We start from the raw sequence: 20855 nt of genomic DNA, 5'->3' as shown, positions 1-20855 counted from the left end.
AAGAGTTAGCCCCACTGAGCTCTTGCTCTTTGAGAATTCTCTGGATGTTCCACAAGCTTCCACTATGGTACCCAGATGGCCGGGGCTGGCGCAGTCGCAGCACTGCTCAGCTGGGCAGAAAACGGGGAAAACCTCCATCCCCTTCCTTATTCTGCAGTTACTATGAAAAAGCCTTGTCTGCCCACTGGGTTGAACTGTGCTTAACAAGAGCTAAGTTCCTGGTGCTGCATCCTGGGGAGCTGTGATACGTAACAGATGAATGTGGTTCTTGATATGTGTCTCAACTAGCATGTGTCATCTCCCAGGCATGCCTCCTCTAAAATGTCAGTAACGGATTGCGGTTTGTGCTCTCTCGCCCCACAGGCAATGTGAGATAGAAACTGTCAAGCAGTTACAAGAAGAAACTGCCAGTCAGGCAGAAGCCCTTGGTTTAGAGCTGCAAAAAGCTACAAGGCAGCTTGAGGATGCCAGAAAACAGGTAAGGGACAGTCTAGTTCCTTCTGTGAAGGAAAGAAGTAGGCAGATGCAGAAGGCTACATGCAATGCATTGCTGCTTTAGGGAAAGGAAATTGCATGCTCGGAATGGAGTGCCTCCTTGCAAAAGTGGAACCAGCAGAGGAAGTAAAATTTGAGGGGGTGGTGACAACAGTTTGCTGATGAAAGAGGCAGCATTGCATATTTGTGGTGGCTTAAAAAAAAAAAAAAAAAAGAAAAAAAAACCCAAAAATAGCTTCCATACACAGTCCACCCCAATGTAAAAATGCAGAAGTTCAGAGGGAGCTTTATCGCTTCCTGAGAAAGAACAGATGCCGTTTGGTTTCATTTGCATGAACTGTAGCCAGGCTGCTTTTATATATATTTTTTTTCCATTCCCTTTTTTCTTAAATATTGTTTTATGCTTAGGCGGACGATCGAGTTGAAGCCTTTCACTCTGCTTGTGAGGAAGCTGCATCCTTGAAATGCAAGTTAGAGGAAGCCATTTCTGAGCAGCAAAAACTCAAGGACGTGAATGCAGCTTTAACAAGCACTTGCCAGTTGCTTCAAGAAAAGGTGGAAGACCAGAAAAGTGAGTAACTACTGGCAGTGTGCCAGCATTCACTCTTGCACGGGCAAATCCTTTACGGTTTAGTTATGGCAAGGGGGAGTAGGACTGATCTGCAAGTCATCTGGTAAATGATCTGTGGAGGGTTTTTTTTTGGTGTGTGGTTTTTTTTTTTCCCTTTTTTAAAAGATCTGCAAACACAGCATCTGGGCTGAGAATCAGGTGGGATCCCAATGAGTAGGTGCTGGGTTGGACCAAAGCTGCAGAATCTCCTAAAAAAATTCTCTAGTTCTAGGATGAAGGGTTAGTAACTCCATGGGTGGTACTGGCACTCCTTTACCGAAGGTGCCGTTCCTACACCTGAGTAGCCCACCTTGTTCCAAAAAAAGTCATCTCTCTTTCTTAAGCTTCTTGTGTCAAACAGACCTGACTTTTATGTTCTGCTTGCTGCTTGTATTTACTCTTTGGTTTTGAATAACTGCATGGTATTAGGCTGTTCTCTTTAGTAGAAAGCAATCATGTCATTGCACCAACTTTTTCTATAGAAACATAGAAACTTCATACTACCTCTTGCTCATTTGCTAACATCAACACCTCAAAAGCCTGGGCAATCAAAGAACGCAGTGATTTGATTCCAGCATGTGTGGCATTTTCTTTCCAAATTCTGGAGCACGTATCACTTCATTACAGGAAAAAAACTTGACTGACTTTAGCCTATGGAATGCTTTGCCTCAGGCATGCATTTCTCAGGGCAATGTGACTGATGCTCAATGTTGTTTACAATGTACATAATATGTGAAACTACAATTTGTCTTGTAAGAAAAATTTGTCTTGTCAGTGTGGCCAGTAGGTCGAGGGAGGTTCTCCTTCCCCTCTATGCTGCCCTAGAGAGGCCTCATCTGGAGTACTCTGTCCGGTTCTGGGCTCCCCAGTTCAAGAAAGATGAGGAGCTACTGGAGAGAGTCCAGCGGAGGGCTACGAGGATGGTGAGGGGACTGGAACATCTCTCCTACGAGGAGAGGCTGAGGGACCTGGGCTTGTTCAGCCTGAAGAAGAGAAGGCTGAGAGGGGACCTTATAAATGCTTACAAATATCTGAAGGGTGGGTGTCAGGAGGATGGGGCCAAACTCTTCAGTGTTGCCCAGCGACAGGACAAGGGGCAATGGGCACAAGCTGAAGCAGAGGAAGTTCCAGCTGAACATGAAGAACAACTTCTTCCCTCTGAGGGTGACGGAGCACTGAAACAGGTTGCCCAGGGAGGTGGTGGAGTCTCATTCTCTGGAGATATTCAAGACCCACCTGGACAAGGTCCTGTGCTGCCTGCTGTAGGTGACCCTGCTTCGGCAGGAGGGTTGGACTAGATGACCCACAGAGGTCCCTTCCAACCCCTAACATTCTGTGATTCTGTGAAAAAATACTTGGTACCCTATGTCTTAGCTCTAAAGCACAACTGTTATGCACTGGTGTGGCAGAAACAGCTCCAGACTGTGCTTGCTGACTTCTGACCAGTATTTTGGCATCGTTCGCATCTATGTGCTCATGTTGCTTTCATGCTTGCTGCTTCCTTCAAACTGTAGAGTTGTTTTTTTAGCAAGAGGCATAACAAGGGATATAGTGTGTCATTTTCCAGTTCCAAATAGACAAAGCTCTGCTGCAAAGTGAGCTAGAGTAAATGAAAAGAAAGAACCCTAGACTTGTGGAAGAGACTGATGTTACTGTGACTCAAAAAAAAAACAAACCAAAAAAAAAAACAAAAAAAACAAAAAAAAACCAAAAAACCCAAAAACCAACAACGAAAAGAAACAAACAAAAAAATAGAACCAAATAAATCGCCAGAAGATACCACCCCCCTGAAAATGGCTGAGACTTTGGCTTTAAATGACTCCAGGTAGTCTGCAGAATCTCTTTCTGTAGATAAACAGAAATAAGCTGGTAAATGTGTAAAGAAGTTGGAAGGTGTTATAATGAACAGGGCTGACAAACAAGGATGGGAGCGCAGGAGGACAATGGTCTATATGAGTTCCTGCAGAAAGCCAGACAGGTCTAGTGCCCCTTCTGACGGAAGGACTGCCTTATGGTATCTTCCCCACCCACGTACTCGCTCCATTTCTCTACTTCCCCTACTTGCGTGGTAAAAGATGAGAAATTAGGGAACCTTTTGGCCAAGGAAGCTACTTCAACCTAAGTCAGCCTGGCACAGCTCCTATGTTTCATATGTCTAATCATGCCTTGCCACTAATTGCTGCAGCCCTCATCCAGTGAAAAAGCTGAACAAGTTACTGAGAGTTGCCTTCAATTTTTGCTTGGGCACTGAGGTGACTGTTAATGGAATCTCCTTCCCCCCCCCCCAGTCCCTTATTATTAGCTCTGGTATAAAAGCTATGACTGACTTATATCAAGGTAGAAGTCACCAGTGGCAGACCCTGGCATTACCAAACTTGATCAAAGAATATTTCTAAATATCATGTAAAGCACATCAACTTCTGTACAGGATGTCAGATTAGAAGGACAAATGCTTGCCTTCCAATAAGTTGTACTGGAATCATCCATTTCCACAAAGGACTGTGGCACCTTAACACTGCTGTCAGGAAGTGTTGCCTTCCGTGTAGCACGGGGAAACATAACCACAGGGAAGAAAGAGTGCCCAGTGTTTTCTGGAACTCACAAAACAAAATGCACTTTTAAAATTCTTTCCTGTGTAGGTACTACTGGATTAAAACAAAGCACAATGGGTTTGTGATAGGCGGTAGTCAGGTTTAAAGCCACTATAACATCTGATTACTTGTTACCAAATTATAAGGAACCCTGTAAGATTTGTAAATATCTCTTCTTAGTAACTGTTAATACACTAAGATGGGAACTGCTTCAAAGGCGACTCTGTGAACTGCTGTGTCAGGTATGACGTGTGTCTGGTGGGAGAAGAAAAGGTAGGCTTGCACAGGAGGTGCTCTGGTGGAGGACATCTACAGCTGAGATGAACTGCAAGTAATTTGGCAGTATCTGATTTCTTCTTTTCTAACATGTACACAACTGTGGAGGCGGTAAACTGTATGTAGTGATCTGCACGTTATTCTTTTCCTTCATCAGCCTTCTGGAAAAAATGGGCTAGAACATACAGGTGTGGTGTTGGTCTTCACTGTAAACAGTTGGTGGTGAACATACCAAATGGGGCGGAGGGAAGCTTTCCCTGATGCGTTGGTGTGGTTTGTCCCCCACGATCAGCCCTTTCTTTTGCAGACTGTCTTGAAAACAAATGTTTAAAAACTTGTTATAAAATATATTCAGGCATTCAAATAGGCAGTGAAACGATTATTACCTTTGTGCCCCTCTGTGGAAACATGTTGGGAAATTATGTAACTCTGGAGTACTTTGTTTTGAACAAAAATACTGTCTGCAAGTTTGGAAGGGGGTGGCGGGGGAGATGATGTGGGAAGACTTTTTTTCCCCAATCAGCTCTAGCAAGGAACGCTATAGCTCAGGGTCTGATTGGTCTGGATTTAACACAGAATAACAAGGTATTTATAAAGACAAGCAGAAGATCTTTAAAGGTATTGTAGGTTGTAACAGGGGCATCAGAGGAGCAGAAGCTAAACTGCTGACTAGTTGCATGTGAAGAAAACTTGTATTTGTGCATAAAGGTCTGCAGAATTAAAGGCTGAAAGTAGCAAGGGAAAACTGCATAATTTTCCTGATAGCTGAAAATAGTTCAACTGGAAAGATATAATTCCATTCTGTTCATACTCAGTAGTAGTGTTCCTTCTCTTACAATTTTTTTTCTATGTCTGCCTGCCTTGAACTATTTCTCTATTGCAACAGTGCTGTGCAGAGTTAGAATCTGAGTGCGGTCTGCTGCCTGCATCAGCTGAGCTGGTAAAAGGGAAGGTAAGTGCTTGCTGTGACAGCTGCTGAGCCTCTGAAAATGCAACATTAGTTTTGTTTGTTCTAAATTGCTTTCATGACCTAAAGGAAATAAACAACTTTCCTTGTAAGAAGCTTTGCCCAGTTAAACATTCAATAAAAATAATTTTAGAGATACATATTTATGTATATATGCATGCACATGTATATACACACACAAAAGTATACTCACAATCTTATTGCAAAACCTGTTTCCTACCACTTCTGAACAGTCACTGCGATGCTGTTGTACCTGTGCAGGCGCTTGACGAGTTGCATTTTGAGAAGGATCGGAGCCTGACAGTGGGGATACATCTTCCAATTTCTTTTCAGTTTTTCAACACTTAAACAAAGTTAGGTCAAACGCAGCTGTGCAAACATTGTTTCAGAAGTTTCCTCTACCCTTCTTCAGATGACACCTCCTCAGAGCTAAGCAGCAAGCAGGCAGTGTGCATTCAGGGGAGGGGGCAGAGCTCTGTCCCCAGGCTCCAGAGCTGGAGCTGCCCTCCTGCCAAGGGGAACCTGGCCTGCGTAGTAGGTGCTGAACACTGGATAAACCTTCCCCTTCTCGGTCTGGCTGGTGTGGCTGGAAGATTTTTTTCTTTTCTTTTTTTTTTTCTTTGTTTGTTTTTTTTTTTTTCTATTGGGGTGGGTTTTTCTGGGTGGTTTTGGTTTTTGTGGGTGTTTTTTGGTTCTTTTGTCCTGCTCATTTTTCCTGGCTTTATAGTACCTAGTTCTAGACCTAGCTTGAATGAACACACCTGTTGCAAATGTAAAGTTGAATTATTCTACCTCATCCTGTATCTGTTCTGCCCATTAAGGATGTGAGTTTTCCAGCAGATGATGTATTTGTATAACTGTTAGTATTACATCATGCAGATGCAGCTGTGCGTGTGGGGCGGAGTTGGTGGCATTAATATATTCAGTGTGATTGAACAACAGCAGCACTTTCTACTTTTTCAATTAGCAGCTCTACTGCCCTAAACAACTGCGGAGGGACGGACCCACCTTGTGCACCGAACTTCACAGGACGCTGCCCTTGGATAGCTCATACTGGCATCTTACGCCTCTACTAGGTAAAAGCTGGTAGCAGTGGCTCTCTTTCTGTCTCTCCTGAAATATAAATAGTATAGAACAGTATGACTGGTGCTAAACATGCTGGTAGAATGTGGCAAATGTATCTAGCATATTTTTGCATGTAATCCGGGAGGCTGAATCAAGTTTCTAATGCTTGCAATTAAAGGCCTGAAAAGGTGACTACCTGTCAGCCCAACAGGAATCCCCAAAAGCTTAAGGAACTATTGGTAGAAGTCATACATCCACATATATTACTGGCAAGATGCTTGCCAGTCTGCATCAAGGGGGCTTGAGTGAAGTTCTTCCCATTCATCCTGTTGACCGGCACACACTGCCATCGCAAGCTACTTTGCTACTGAGCTGAGGTCAGTCCTGGTTTAAAAACCTGAATGGATAAGATAGCTGCTGAGAATCAAATAATTGTATTTGCTGATTTCTCCTGCATTCATAAGCTGTCTGTACTTCCCTGGAACTCTTAAGCCTTATGAATATTAAAAGCAATCACTGGCAGATACACATTTCAGGGCTAGAAAACTGCGGAGTGCACTTGGGATTTCATAGACAGGGCACTTCTTCCAGCAGTAAACTGGTACGACACAGTGTCTCTTCTCACACAAGCTACAAAATGCTGAAATGTAACATAATGTAAATGTGAAATGTAAATGACTGCTTCAGTGGGTTATCTCAGGGTGATCTTGCAACTTGCTGTGATACTGCAGTCCAGCCACAAATACGGCCGGTATTCTCAGCTTGTACCAATCAAGTATGGATGCAAAAAAAAGATCCATTTCCCAGCCCTCTCTGCCACACAGAACAGTCAACTGCAACAAAGCTGTCCTCCATGGAAATTTCTATAACCCGAATGACAGAAAATCCCCATCGCCAGGTGCTGCAGACTGTCTATCTGCAAAATATGCGAAGGCCACATAACCTAATGCTTTCATACCAAGGTGGAAGCCGCCTTATTATGAATCTGTATTTGGCTGGTCTGCTTCTTGATTATTTTAGACTTGGTCAAAAATTGACATGTGACTACATCCAACTTTGCCAATGACCGCCACTCTTCACACTTGTCTCTCTCAACAGATGCTCTGACCTTGGAGACCTCATGCCCAAATAACTGTCCTGTGCACGGCTGGGATCGGCCTTGGGGACAGAGCTCTGGCAGCCGCACGTTTGAAAGCTGCGATCTGGGACGCGCATTCACTTCAGATGTGACATCAGTGGGGTGCAAGTAAGACAGCAGAATAACCTCTTTGGGGTGAAGGGTGGAAGAGTCCACAGCAGGTTCCAAGGGAAAGCTCTGTCCCCAGCACAAGCTGAGTTCACAGCAGGGAGTCTCTCATAGGAAACACTAGGCACTCAGCAGTCAGCTAATAGTGTTATGGGGTAACGTTTTGCTTCTATTCACAAACATAACATTGAAACTTTTTACTGAAACTGTTGGTATGACTACCAGCCAAATACAGTGATGGTGTTCCACTTCATGCTGGAGAACTGAGGCATGATGTGGGCGTTCTTGTGTCTATTTTCAGTATTTAACTCACAACCGACACTCCCATTTAGAAGCCAAAATCCTATTGGCTTGGAGGAATCACATCTTTTTGCAGAGTTTAGAGCCAGGAGGTCTGAGGTCTTTGCTTATCAAGCTGCCTCCTGAGCTCTTTAAAACAGAGATTGAACTGCCTGAGATGATGAAAGCTAGCTAGCTATTGTCGATGAATATTTTCAAAGGATGTTCCTGAAGATGCAGAGGCAGGCGGTCTGCAGCAAAAGACTCAGCAGCTCTTGAAATTTTTGCCACTGGCTTTCTGCAGAGCTGTGCAGTGTGGAGGAGGCTGGGAGAAGGACTGGTGGTGGTTCTTGCTGTTCGGGGGAGGAGGGATAGTTGGTGGTGGTGAATTTGTCTTTCTCCGAGAGACCAGCTGTCTGACTATACAGATAGGGGTGACTGCAGTTGTTATGTGCTTAAGGAAAATGGGCACTATATCTTACTGTTGTATGGGCAATATGCAAATAAAATGTGTATTGCCAGGTGGAAAATATGCTCTGCTGGTAGCTATACTGATGCAGACCTTCCTGTTTCCATTACAATGGTGGACTCTTCACTGCTGGAGGTGAGTGCTGTCTCTGATCCCCAAGATGTGGTTTTGAATGGGTTCAAGCATTTAGTGCCTTACTCAGATCCAGGCAGAGCAGCTCTAAATCAGCACTGCTCCTAGGCAAAGGGAGCATCAGTCAGCAGGGTGCTGTGACATCTTGTTGTGTGGGGGGTAGTCCCTTCTCTCTGGGCACGCTTCTGGAATACTGTAGTTATAGACCTAAATGTCTTGATGTTCAAGTGCATCTGGGTCATGCTTTTAGCTGTATTTTAAACACGGTTTCAAGGCTTGAGACAGTGCTGTTTCTGCAGCAATACTCGGTTCTGCCAGGGAAGTCTGAGTGATTTCGCTCTCTTGATCCACCTGCAAGAAGCCACAGGATGTTTTAGCTGTGAATGCTGCCTTTCTCAGCACTTTCTCCCACAGCTCCCATGTAACAGCTGAAAAATGACACCTTTGTTGTGAGAAAACTTTCCTTCAGCTGATGTGCTCAGAAATGCCTTCACTGCTGTATTGAATCCTGCATCTACATCTTGAGCTGTCGGTCGGCTTTCTTGTGGCAACAGCAAGATGAGCTGCACCTCAGCACACCAAGTTGTGCTCGATGCCACAATACTCGCTGCTGAAATCTAGACCTCGGCCCTGCCATGCAGGGCTTCTAATTAGCTTGATAAACTCCAGTGTTGATGTTAGTGGTGACAATGGAAAAATATTGGTCAGTGGTTTCTGTGAACCTGGAATTAACTTTTGCAAGGCTGATGAGCAGGCAACCTCAGACCTACCCTAGCTGGTGTGTGGTACCTGCAAGTGCAGCAGTGGTCCAGTTGTAGAGGCAAATGAAGGTAGAAAACACAGTGAGGGTAAAAAGTAAGAGTGATGGGGACTGCCTGTAGTTTCAGCACGCTGCTTGGTTGGGCTAGAGCAGATGAGGAACTCCTAGCTTGTGCTGCTACTACTTCAGGTACCTTAAAGAGGATAATCTCAAGGGCTTTTGCTTTATCTGGTCCTTCTGGAAAGTCACAGCCTTGCAAAGTTGTCTGAAATGCCTGTGCTTCATTGCTCTGGAACTTTCTGTAATTCCAGCTGGGTTCAGAAATGTCATTTTCCGTCTTTGCTTTTTTTTTTTTTTATATAAACTTTCCGTGTGAATATTCTAGAGGGAGAAAATTGAAATGTTAAAGCTTGCCCCAGAGAAAAGGCAAATGGGCTGTGTCCAGTATCTGTTCTAAAAACTGTGACGTGCAGCAAAATTTGAATATCCTTGTCTAATAGGAAAAGTCTTCCTAGTTTGTTGGGGTTTTTTTATTACACTGTGGCTGCAGATACATTTGAGCAGAGTGAGCCCTTCAGCATGTAAGTAACTCAGATTATTTTGTCAAAGCATTGTCATCATAGGATTTTAGGGGCTATTTAGTAAAGGAGCTCTTGTGAGAGCTAGACAAAGCTTGGGCTTTTTATAGTCATTTTGATTTATAAATGTGAAAGTCGTATTACAATCTAAAAACCAGATGATGGGCCTTTCAAATGTTAATGCTTATTTGGGAGGAGTTATACAAGACTCTGGCTGGAATTTGTCTGCTGTGATAGAGTATCCTTTGATTATTATGCTAACCAAAAGGATGGAAAGGAAAAAAGTGATTAGGATTCTACTGCAGGATCTTCTTTGACACAATCCTTTTATTAGGGAGAACAACCATCCTCGAAAGTCCTGTGCGAACAGGTTTTATTAGGAAATCTAGAATGTGGTGGTGGTGTTTTTAAGTGTACGCTGTGCAATCCGTGGGAGCTCACAATCCTAATAGTCAGTATGGGGTTTTAAAAACTGAACTGAGGATTTTCCTTCATTTCAAACAAACCACTGACTGAGATTACCTGGGGATGGAGAGGGCATGTAGAATAATGATTTGCTTTAGTCAGTTCCAGGTGATGCAAGCTTGTTTGTTTGTTTGCATGGGGTGGCGTGCGCGTGTGTGTGCACGCGCGCTAAAAGCACTTTAGTTTTCTCTTGTTTTCATTCCAGCATGCTATTCATTTTTTTTCACCTTCTTCCCCAGTACTCCTGTAGACCCAATGGCCTGAACAAGGCAAATGCACTGCTGTACTTCCTTAAGCTTAATAGAGAATTCAAATTAGAATAAAAATAGCCTGGATTTGCATTAGAGGAAACATCCGGCTGGCTGGGGCAAGGCTCTGCGAGTGCGGTCAGGCTCTGATGGGTGGGGGAGCAGGGAGGAGAGAGAAGGCACTTGGTGATGCTGGGAGCAGTCAGCCGCTCTCAGGAGCGACCGAAGCCTTGGTCGCCCCCTTTTCAACTTTGTTGGGTTTACTGGGTCCTTTGAAGATGTTTGAGGGGGAAGGGAAGATACCAGAACATAGATGATCACTAACTGACATGGTTTCTCTGTTGTTTCCCCCCACATTCCCCAACTTCAATAGTGCTCTTGAACACTTGATGTGTAGGGAGTTACCCAAAGCTGGCCAGCCTCATACCTGCTGTGCTTGGAGATAGGTTTGGGGCCTTTTTTTTTTTTTATTCAGCACCCCTCTTCAGCAGTGGGTGGAGTTTATCACAAGTCAATACCAACTTAACCCTTCAAACCTCTGTTTCGCCCTGTACTTTCACCCTTGAAGAGAGACCAATCTACCAATTGAATAAGCAAGCTGGAGTTCTCCAGGGTGAAATGAGGATGAGATCTTTCCTATTCCGAATCCCCTTGCCACATTAAAAGACTTAAGAGGATGTTGGTTTTGTCTGTGATAACACTTGGGTCCAGAACTGCACTGTAGTAGCTAAAGGAACATGAGCAAAGCTACGTACCAGCCTTTAGCTGCTGAATTCCTCTCTGCTGTTTGCACACAGAGGAGGAGGTCTGAAGCAGTCTGAACTGCTAGGTAATTGTTATATATAATACTGAAAACTAGTGTCATTCAAAGACACACGCTAAAATATACCACGCAAATGCAAGTTTTCTTTGTTCCAAATCATCTGCTCGACCAAGCAGATAATAGTTACCTTTTTTTACCTAAATGAGCCTGACAGCTGTAGCAGAGTGAAGCACTGTGTGCCTCGCTCATGGGGTTTGAGGTCAAGACCTTGAAAATGGACCTATCTTGATGCACAGCATTAAGATAGAACAGTGGTGTGGTAACACGTACGTCGGTCATTTGAAAATGTGCGTTGGGAGCAAAACATGAAATCAGGAACCAAAATACATATCTTGGTATGATATTCCTGAGATAACATTTCTGTAGATACGTAGTTATAGCTCCTAATAATGCTAACATACTAAGCTACGTACTGTATGTATGGGTGGCTTTAGACTAGCAGATGAATCTGCCTACACTTCTTGTCTAGTTCTTCACTGCTGAAATAATTGAGGCACAGCTGGGGAAAATATTAAAACTTTGACATACAGATTTTCTGTTCGCACAGCAACCCTTTCCCTAATACTAACTCCTCTCTTTCTTTAAAGATTGATTGTGCAGAGCCTTCGTGTCTGATCCCATCCAGGTCAGTTTTTGTGCAAGCTTTTAAAAGCCTGTACCAAAACTGTGTAAGATATGGATGAGTATCTGAAAGAATTTTGCTTTGGCAGTGATCTCTTAACATCACCCCAAGAAGTTCTTGCATCCTCTCTGGAAAGCACTGTACCAGTAACAGGTAAGCCCTTAATTTGAGGCACAGATATGCAAACTTTTTGCACTGAAAGTCTTAGAAATAGATGCGCTCAAGTCTGCGCATTTACTGAATAGTAAAAGCTCTGTCTTTTGCTGCCTGATGTTATAGGCTGCCTTGTTATGGAGGAAAAATCACCCAAGTGCTCACGTGAAAAAGAGGAAGATGTGCCAACTTCTGTAGCAACGGAGAAAAACAACGATAAGGATCCGGCTGGTCCTGTGTCAGGTACAGTAACCGCTGCGGTACGCTGGCGCTCGCGCAGTGAGGAAACGGCTTGCTTCCAGCACATCTTTGAAGTGAGGAAGCTGAGTAAGAAAAATAACTTCATGATATCTTGTGATTTTTCTGTTGTTGAACATACTGTTGCCTGCGAGTACTCTCAACCCTCCCTGAAACTCTGAGTAGGAATAAGGCTTCACCCACTCGCAGGAGGCTGACAGCCTACAGCACTGCAAGAACTAAATGTGAAATGACCGAGTGAAATCTCAATGCTTGCTCAGCTGGCAAACCATTGTGTGGGCACTAAACCCCAGGCTACTCTGGGAGGAGAGATAATGTTTTCATGACTTGAGGAAGCTTAGGGACACAGCTAGGCTAAACAGCATTTTACTCTCTTTCCAAACTGATGCTCAGCGCACAAAAGCTGGGATGGGTCAAGAGGAGAGCTGAGGAGAGAGGCCTTTGTCTATGGTTCTGTCTTCTGCTATAGCTGTAAACACCCAGAAGAATTATTTTTACCACATCTACTGGTGCTTCTTTTGCTTAGAAACTAAAAGCAAAACCCACTGTGCCCATGTACTCCAGTTTTATTTAAGCTATTATTTAAAAAGCTGATCTGAATGAGCAGCACAGAATAGGCATGCATGCTTGTTTGTAACCGGTTTTTAACATTTACCTAAACACAAGACTCTTTGTCGTCATTTCCTGTTTGGTTTTATTTCTTTCTTTAGTACTATCTTCCTGAAATCTAATTTAGTCCCCTCACTGCAACCTATTTTCTTTCTACTAATTTGCCTCTACTGTTAATTTTCATATGTGGCCTTTGGCACGAAGGAAACAGATATGCAAAACAGGTCAGACAGAGTCCCGATAGCTTTAAAGTCTGCGAATCCTCTGCCTGCTGCACCTGTCTGAATAGAAAGTGTTTCTAGTATTAGAATGGAGACACTGAAGAATCTCCACTTGTGGTTTTTGCTAGTACCATGCAATGTCTTCTAAACGTCCTTGGAAGCCAGGTCAGATATGTAGGGCTGCTGCAAGAATCGACAGGAGCAGAAGGCAGTGCTAAGCAGAGGTTCGTGTGAAGGATGAAAAGAGCAAAGACTTCAGCCCTGGAGGTGGGGTATTTTCTCCTGTGCCATTTCTTTGGCTTGCATCTGTGTGGGTGTGTGTGACTACATAATCAGAAAAGGAAGAAGAAATTTCTAGATGTTCTAAAAGGTATAAATAGCTACCAGAGTTACTGCTACACAAGAAATTAGTGTGACTCTCAAACCTTCTTCAGTTTCTTAAATATTATCCTTTTTAAGTCTTGTTAATAGTTGTCTTCCTGGAGGTTATTTTTGCCTGCTTTAAAGCTGTTCTAAACTGTGGCACTTGAAGGTTTGTGTTGCGTTTTAATTGGCATCATCAGTTCCTGAACTTATCGCCACTCATCTTCTGGGAAAGAGTTCTTTTGTTGGCTCTGTCAGCACCCTGCTAGTTCAGTTTTTAGGTACAAAGGACAGTCCAAGTGTCAGACTATGTTTGAAGCTTATGCGCACCTGAAATACCACAACTGTATGCATCTCGTGACCTGGTTGTGCTCAAGCTCCTCTGTAACAGCAGCTAAAGTAGCATCTGTTTCCTGACTTCATCTGATATTCGATATTGTGAAAGAAGAGAATTACAAATACTCCTCGCTTCTCCTGTTAGTTTGTGCATGGAATTTTTTTTACATACTCCTGTACTTCCAGAATTCCAAATAAAAATGAATTATAAACTGCCTCTTTAAATAGCAAACAAACAAAAAGAAAATACCATGCTGGTAGAAAAATTATGAAATTCAATTATCCAAGGGAATATTAGTGTAACTGCTGCAACTTCAACTAAAGCGGCTACAACCAGGAGTAATATTCTCACTTGTAGACATGTAACACTTCTTACCCTGGGACTTTTTCCAAGCCAAACGTTATTATCACATTTCTTCCTGCATGTCTTTATAGTGCTGTGCTGTACAGAGTGCTGCTGCCTCTCCTTCCTGATGCTCTCTCCTGGCATTTGCTGCAGTTTTTCAGCCCTGTTGGTCCATGGCTGGTTCAACACTGGGTGTTGGGGGCTTGTTTCAGTTTTATCGTTACATTTGGTCTTGGGAATGTTTCTCCCCAGGAGTGGATCTAACCAAGAAGGAACTTGGCCCCATGATGGAAGAAGATAAAACCGCATTTCAAAATGTTTCAAAGCAAGACCCGGTAAGAGCCCTGGTGACAGTGAAACGTAGAACTGGTTTGGCTGAGCAGTGACAATGAAAAACACTGCGGGAGGGGACGGGCCCCTCCAGTGGTGTTGAGGCTGTTCCCTTGCTATAGCTACTCTCTAATATGCCTCTAGGAGGTGGACCAGCAAAAGAAAAATAATAAAGAGGAGAGTGAGGAAGCACCAGCTGTGGTTCCCAGTAGGAAAGGTAAGAGGGTTTTGCTGAACACGTTCATGTAACTCACGGGAGTGCATGCCTTGGCTGCCTGTGTCAAGACCTGTGTAAAGAGGTGCAGAGAGATACCTGCCCCACACCAATTATTGTGAAGGGTGTTTGTTTTAAGGAATAGTAGATCAAAATGGTTTAGCAGTGGACAGAAGGAATATGTTATCATGCAAAACCTGCTCCCTGATTTCTACAGACACTGATCTAGCCAGCTCCATCCTCCTCTAGACAGGAGGGAAAATTTCTTAGGAGCTGGGATATTTGAAATGGTTCTGACATTCCTGTTCTCCCCAAAGACTTGTAAGCGGCATCCTCTATGCTAGCTACAGCCTGGGGGTAGTGCCATCTAGATAAACAGAATGATGTGTCTACTGAACTGACTTGGACATCTCTACTCGTCCAATCGCCTCACCTTTTGCCTTTGGAGTTCACTAAAAGTTAGTGATGTAGAAACTCACGTAACCTCCTGAACCCATGGGCTAGGGGCTTAAACCAAAACCTATAATGAACCTCTCCTGTACTAATTAGAGGCCAGCTGAAGCCAACTAAGCTACTAACTTTTGGGGCTTTGTACAAGTGACCGTGCTGTGCTATCTTACTGACATTAACCCTAATGTACTCCGAGGTATAAAAATTGCTTTTATTGGCAAGAGCCTGACACTAGAAACCTTTCAGTGGCTTCTGTTGGAGCTTAAAAGACTTTCACAAGCTGGTTTTGGGAGGCTGTTTTTTCCTTTTTGTCTAAGAGCATTTTTTTTCTCTCTTCTCAGGGAGTTCACCCACTGCAGGTGGCATTAAAGTAGAAAAAACAAAGCAAAATGAGCCGTAAGTGCCTTGACTTTCAATGATCACGTGCATGTATGAATTTAAAGCTGCAGTCTGTTACATGATTGCTTCTTCTTATCCTACAGTGAATCTCCTAATGAGAAAGAAGTGGAGGTAAGTCTTGACTGCTTGTATCCTCAAGTATCTCGGACAACAGAAAGATCTTGCCGATCAGCTCTGATTAATATCTTCTCCTATATAAAAGCGTGATGCTGAGTAGTTTAAACTGGATGTATTTCTGCAACTTGGCTTCTGAAATTTGTCTTTCCAAGCCCAATGGAAATTTTGGATGGGAAAAGGTGGAAATCTGTGAAACCGAACAAAAGATTTGTCACTACTAAAACACTTGTTTGCAAGCTTGAAGGAGCAGAGCTGTGACGTCCTCCCAGGCAGAATGTGCTGATTTCAGCCTGTTTTGTCAGAAGACGCAGATGGCACGCTGCGTGCTGCCAGGATATCAACTGTTCTGGCTGCAGATTATTTCCCCCATCCCTAGCGATAGGAAGACTGGCTTTGTGGATGTCGCCGGTGTGTTTGCCTTCTCTTTCTGTAACATTGTTCTGTAACTTTTTCCACGGGGTATAGTCCCAAATGTCATGTCAGTATCTAAATCTACTTTAAAAGCTGCTGCATCACTTGAATTATTCTGAAAACTTTTCCTCTCCCACAACAGGCTGAATTTTTGAGGCTGTCTTTAGGTTTTAAATGTGACTTGTTTACCTTGGACAAGAGAGTGAGGCTTGAAGAAAGGTCCCGAGATTTGGCTGAAGAAAATTTGAAAAAGGAGATCACAAATGCTCTAAAGATGTTGGAGGTTAGTATGGGCCGAGGCTGGTAAGGTGGGTGGGATGAACGGCTGAGAAAGTGTCTCTTAGGTTGGCTCTTTTTAGGATGCGTGTGTGTGTTTAATACTTGAAGCAAATCTGAACGAAGTTCTTAAGTGACACAGTTGAAACAGGAGACCTAGCATGTGAGGGGTGACCTTCACCTGAGTCTGTTGTGTGCGTAGGCAGTGGGGAATTTTTCTATGGCACAAACTTCTGACAAGAACCACTGTCTTCAGCTGATTTTCTGCTAGGTAAGCAGAAGTCTCTGCCTGCTGGAGGCCTGTATCAAGTTACACTGCTTGAGGGTGTTGGATGCTGATCTTCCGACTGTGTGGGCATGAACACAACCTCTGGTGTCATCAGTTGGGTTCACTCTTCTTTCTCTACTAGTAGCTCACACTGTTTTTCTTACCAATATGCCTCTTAGGCTTTAGTTCCTTTGTGTGAAGAAGACAACCAAGCGCAGGAAATAATTAAGAAGCTGCAGAAAAGCTTGCAGTACCTCAGCCAGTACGCAGCCCGGGTTGCCAGCAGAGCAGAGATGTTGGGAGCTATTAATCAGGTAACCGTTTCCACGTAAATGTATCTCGTACAAAGTTAAAAGCTTCTGGATGTAAGAGGATAGCAGTGTCTGTTTGCTAGGCTTCTGGTTCCAGAATTAGATTTGGGCATCTTGTGTATGTAATGCAGACTGCCCAGTACAGCTTAGTCCCAGCTTTCTCTTCTCATCATAGTTTGTGGTGTTATAAGGAATCCCAGGCAGTGTGAGAGCAGCTACATTGCACCAGCATTGTGCAAAAACACACAACAGAAATACGGTCCTGATCTAAAACAAACAAAAACCCAAACAATAATCCAGAAAAAAATCTTTGCATTGGAGGAATGTACGCAGTAGAGAGCACAAGACGCGATGTGGTAGCAATAGTCTTGATGCTCTAATGGTAATTCTGTGCCTTATGGAAAGGGCAGCTCATTAGTTAAATCTATGGCAATTTACAAAGACCTGCTCCAGTGTTGTGTGTAATTGTGTATAATGCCAAAGAACAGCATGAAAATATGACTTGGCAATACTAGCAAATGCGTGGTGGCAGCTGAGACTGCAGATCGGAGAAAGCGACGAGGAGGAGTTGTTAGGGCTCAGAAAACAAAGACTAATTTATTTTAAAGAAGAGTACTTGTTGGAGAAATGAGACCTGTGTAACTTGGGCATATGTTGAGAGATGGGTTGTAGTAAAACTTTGAAAGGGTGGACAAAAATGAGAGAATACTGCATCGTGGTGATACGAGATGAGACGAGATGGCTAAGGGGGGGAAAAAAAAAAGTCTTTAACTTTAAACATGACACAGCCTCTCAGAGACGCTTCTTTATCCTATTGCTGTTGCACTCTGTCAGGAGAGCCGTGTCAGCAAGGCTGTGGAAGTAATGATTCAACATGTGGAAAACCTGAAGCGCATGTACGCAAAAGAGCACGCAGAACTTGAGGAGCTGAAACAGGTCCTGCTCCAGAATGAGAGATCCTTTAGTTCTCTTGGAGATCGAGGTAATGCTGCTGCGTCCTTTCTTTTCCTAGCATCGGCCATAGACCCCTATCTAACTGAAACTTAACATGTTAGGTGGAGGGGAGATATGACTGTTGTATCTCCTTTCCTAAAAATAGAGGAAAAATAGTTTACTAACACTATTAGGAAAAAAAACCTCTCTGACATTAGACTTGTATGTAAACTGTCATGAATGAGTGGGAAGGAAACACTGCAAGTATGCAGCAATGTTCTGGCTTTCAGAAAAGTGCACTGCACGTGGTGATGATAGAATTTCTTGTGACCAGTGAACTTGTGTGCCCACTCACACTGGAGCATTCCCAGTAGCTGTTTCTAGGTGGCTGAGCTCTGACTGCTCTCTACAGATGCCTCCTGTTCCCCTCTAAATCGGAATTACAGACTCCTTCAGTGCAGGGGCTCTGAATTTCCCCCTGTAAGTGGATGGTGTAGTGGTCAGGTTTTCAGATGGCACTGTGCACTTGTGGCTTAAATTCTTCTGACAAATAAGGCATGTATTTTAAAAACAAAGGGCAGTCTTGTGCACCACTAAAATCCTCGTAGGAGTCTTCTGAATCACGAGCTGTTCTTTCCTGACTGGAAAAGATTGTCCTGTAACAGGACACTGCCTCGATAATAGAAGACTACGTTTAGTGATAGCAGCAGAAATTGATGCTTGTAGGGGATGTATAATGCGTGAATATCATGAACTTATCTAATGAAATAGAAAGCTTTTTCCTGAAATGTCCTTTCTGCTTTCTGAGCGTACTCTGAAACGCTTTGCTTAAACAGATATTGCAAAAAGTCAGACCCTGAGTTGCAAATAAAGCTCACTGCATTCCCATAAGCCTTTCTGGTGTTTGATCTCTTCACAGATGAATCTACGAATAAAAAGCTGCCAAATTCTTTTAAGGTAATGGCATTCACAACACAACATGAAATTTCAAGTGTGCTTTTAAGTGTCTGTGTTTATGTGCTTTTCCATGCCTTCTTATGCACTGGTGCTCTGCTACATGCTTGACGTGGTAGTTTTTTGTGTCAAATCTGGGCTGATGTCATCAAACATGAGGATATATTTTTCAGTCAACCCCACCAACCTGAGGGAACAGCACGTGGCCCCACTTAAAAGATGAAGCGCTCACCGAAGCTGTGCTCTCATGCAATGGTTCAGCAATGTTGTTCGTGTATGGTGTTCTCATCAGGGCTGCAGAAGAACGGTTTAGCACAGGGAGATGAAAAAAAAAAAACAGATGGGAGCAAATCAAACTGACTGTAGGAACTCCTGTGAGCACCATTAGGAGAATTTAAATGCCTTCAGTTTTGGTATTTTGCTGGAAGCTGTGTAGCCAGGCTCACTTCAGATGCCTGGGGGGGAAGCAGTCAATGTGGAAGGAGGCCGCTTTAAAGAATGCGGTTTGGGCTGTGCTTCTGGTTTGATTCTTCTTTGTCTGTCACTTCAAGCTACGTGTCAACATCTTTTTTTTTTTTTATACAGTTTGTATTAAAACAGATGGTATTTTATGTGATCAGTGAGTAATCTAGTCATTCCTTGATAAGAGTCAGTAATGCCTCTTATTTGTGTAGCCACCATCATCCCTTCGAAGAGTTAGCATTGCAGCATTGCCTAGGAGTGCTGGAAATGCAGGTACTGGGTTGCCGCTGGTAAGTAAGGGTTCCCAGGTGGCAAGGCGCTCTACCTGCTCGAAACTGGCCGGGCTGAAGTGCAAAAGTGCCAGTGCAGTAAGTGCATCCAACTTCTTCTCCAGGGCCAGCTCCATGAACCTGAGGGAGAGGAACGAAGTGATAAATTCAACAGGAGATCAAGCAGTTGGTAAAGTTACCTGGGCCTGTCTTTGGATAGGGTTAAATATTTTTCAGCTCTAATTGTGCCTGTATTGAGCAGCTTAGGGAGCATCTTGAGGTACAGTAATGTTTAGGCTACACCTTTCACATTAGCTTTACATGCTTCAAGAGGTAAATGAGCCTTTGTGACTAAATGTTACAGGTCTTTTTATTATTGAGGGTTGAATGTTTTAAAAATTTACCTTTAGAACTAAAATATGAAATCTAGGCAGCTGGCATTGATGGATCCGGGGTTTTCTTGGCTATTTTTTTTTTTTTTTTTTTTAAAAAGATTCCTAACTTCAGGCAACTGATTTTGAAACTTACTGGTTTAAGGCCTGGCCAAATGAGTAGGCTGCTGCTGAATTTCTAATTTCCTGCTATATATCTGATGGGGGAATTAAGGCGAATTTCTGTAAAATATGACAGGGGACGGCTGGGAGCAAAGCAAAATGAGAAGCGTCCTTCACTGCAGCGGTTCATTAGCACGTATTCCTGGGCAGAGTATGAAGATGAACATGCTGAAACAAAGTAAGTTCACCAGCAATCTCCTCTGAGGTGTGTGTGTGTGCATGTGCTGGGCTGGTGGTTGTTTTTTTTTAATGGACTCTTAACTGTCCACCACCTGATCAGGGCTACAAGGTCAATCTGTTGTGAGCTCTAGGAAATTGAATGCTTGATGGAAAAGCTTTGGAACTGTTACTGCTTGCTTACAGAAACAAGCAGTCAGAATCACCTGCTGAAGTACAAGAAGAACCATCAAGGAAGGAAAGTGTCTCTGAAAAAGGAAAAAAATCATCAAAATGGAGCCTAGAGTCAGCGTAAGTTTTCTCATATTGTTGTGAGGTAAAGCAATGTTTGGGTGGTGGACATGGGAAGAAAAGCTGTAGCTTTGGTTTGGTTGTTAATGCCAACTTCTTACACAAACCAACTGGGAATGAGTAACCTCAGGTGCTGGAGACTTGCCCTACCAGGGATTCAGCACTAATCCTAAACGCTGAGGTGAAGCATGCCTCATGCTATGATCCCACCTCTCTTGGTTACCATGTGACAGCTGTCACAGCTAGGGTAAGACTTCTCCCTAACCTCCAGGAAGGCACCAAAGCCCTGGGAAACAACAAACCACCAGGCCAGCGCTTTTCAGTGGTTTCTACAAGCAAGACTTCTTCATAAGCCGCAAGGCAGCCTTTGCGAATCCTCCTCAGAAACGTGGTGGGGTACAGGGAGCATGGGTCAGGTCAGCCACCAAAACGGCTTGTTCAGAATTTGCGTACTGAAGTCTGCATTTCAAACCCAGAACACAGGCTGCCACTGTAGATGGCTCCTGAAACAGTAACAACCTTGTCAC

At 43.5% G+C, this 20855-nt stretch overlaps 1 protein-coding gene across 1 annotated transcript in view; it reads left to right on the top strand.

Annotated features, from left to right (window-relative positions):
- IRAG2 (inositol 1,4,5-triphosphate receptor associated 2) overlaps positions 1-20855 on the top strand; it is a 39968-nt gene that overhangs the window by 18210 nt on the left and 903 nt on the right. Inside the window, exons 17-38 of the mRNA XM_075416249.1 lie at positions 364-478; positions 904-1066; positions 3877-3938; positions 4859-4924; positions 5907-6015; positions 7103-7250; positions 8052-8133; positions 11592-11629; positions 11715-11779; positions 11906-12022; positions 14165-14247; positions 14387-14459; positions 15248-15302; positions 15389-15416; positions 15976-16116; positions 16557-16691; positions 17523-17670; positions 18541-18584; positions 19250-19327; positions 19432-19496; positions 19937-20038; positions 20224-20328. Coding sequence (XP_075272364.1) covers positions 364-478; positions 904-1066; positions 3877-3938; positions 4859-4924; positions 5907-6015; positions 7103-7250; positions 8052-8133; positions 11592-11629; positions 11715-11779; positions 11906-12022; positions 14165-14247; positions 14387-14459; positions 15248-15302; positions 15389-15416; positions 15976-16116; positions 16557-16691; positions 17523-17670; positions 18541-18584; positions 19250-19327; positions 19432-19496; positions 19937-20038; positions 20224-20328 — 2022 coding nt within the window. The remainder of the gene's footprint in view (positions 1-363; positions 479-903; positions 1067-3876; positions 3939-4858; positions 4925-5906; positions 6016-7102; positions 7251-8051; positions 8134-11591; positions 11630-11714; positions 11780-11905; positions 12023-14164; positions 14248-14386; positions 14460-15247; positions 15303-15388; positions 15417-15975; positions 16117-16556; positions 16692-17522; positions 17671-18540; positions 18585-19249; positions 19328-19431; positions 19497-19936; positions 20039-20223; positions 20329-20855) is intronic.

The sequence above is a fragment of the Opisthocomus hoazin genome, chromosome 1, assembly GCF_030867145.1.
Source record: "Opisthocomus hoazin isolate bOpiHoa1 chromosome 1, bOpiHoa1.hap1, whole genome shotgun sequence".
Lineage (NCBI taxonomy): Eukaryota > Metazoa > Chordata > Aves > Opisthocomiformes > Opisthocomidae > Opisthocomus > Opisthocomus hoazin.
This window is presented reverse-complemented; position numbering and strand designations above follow the sequence as displayed.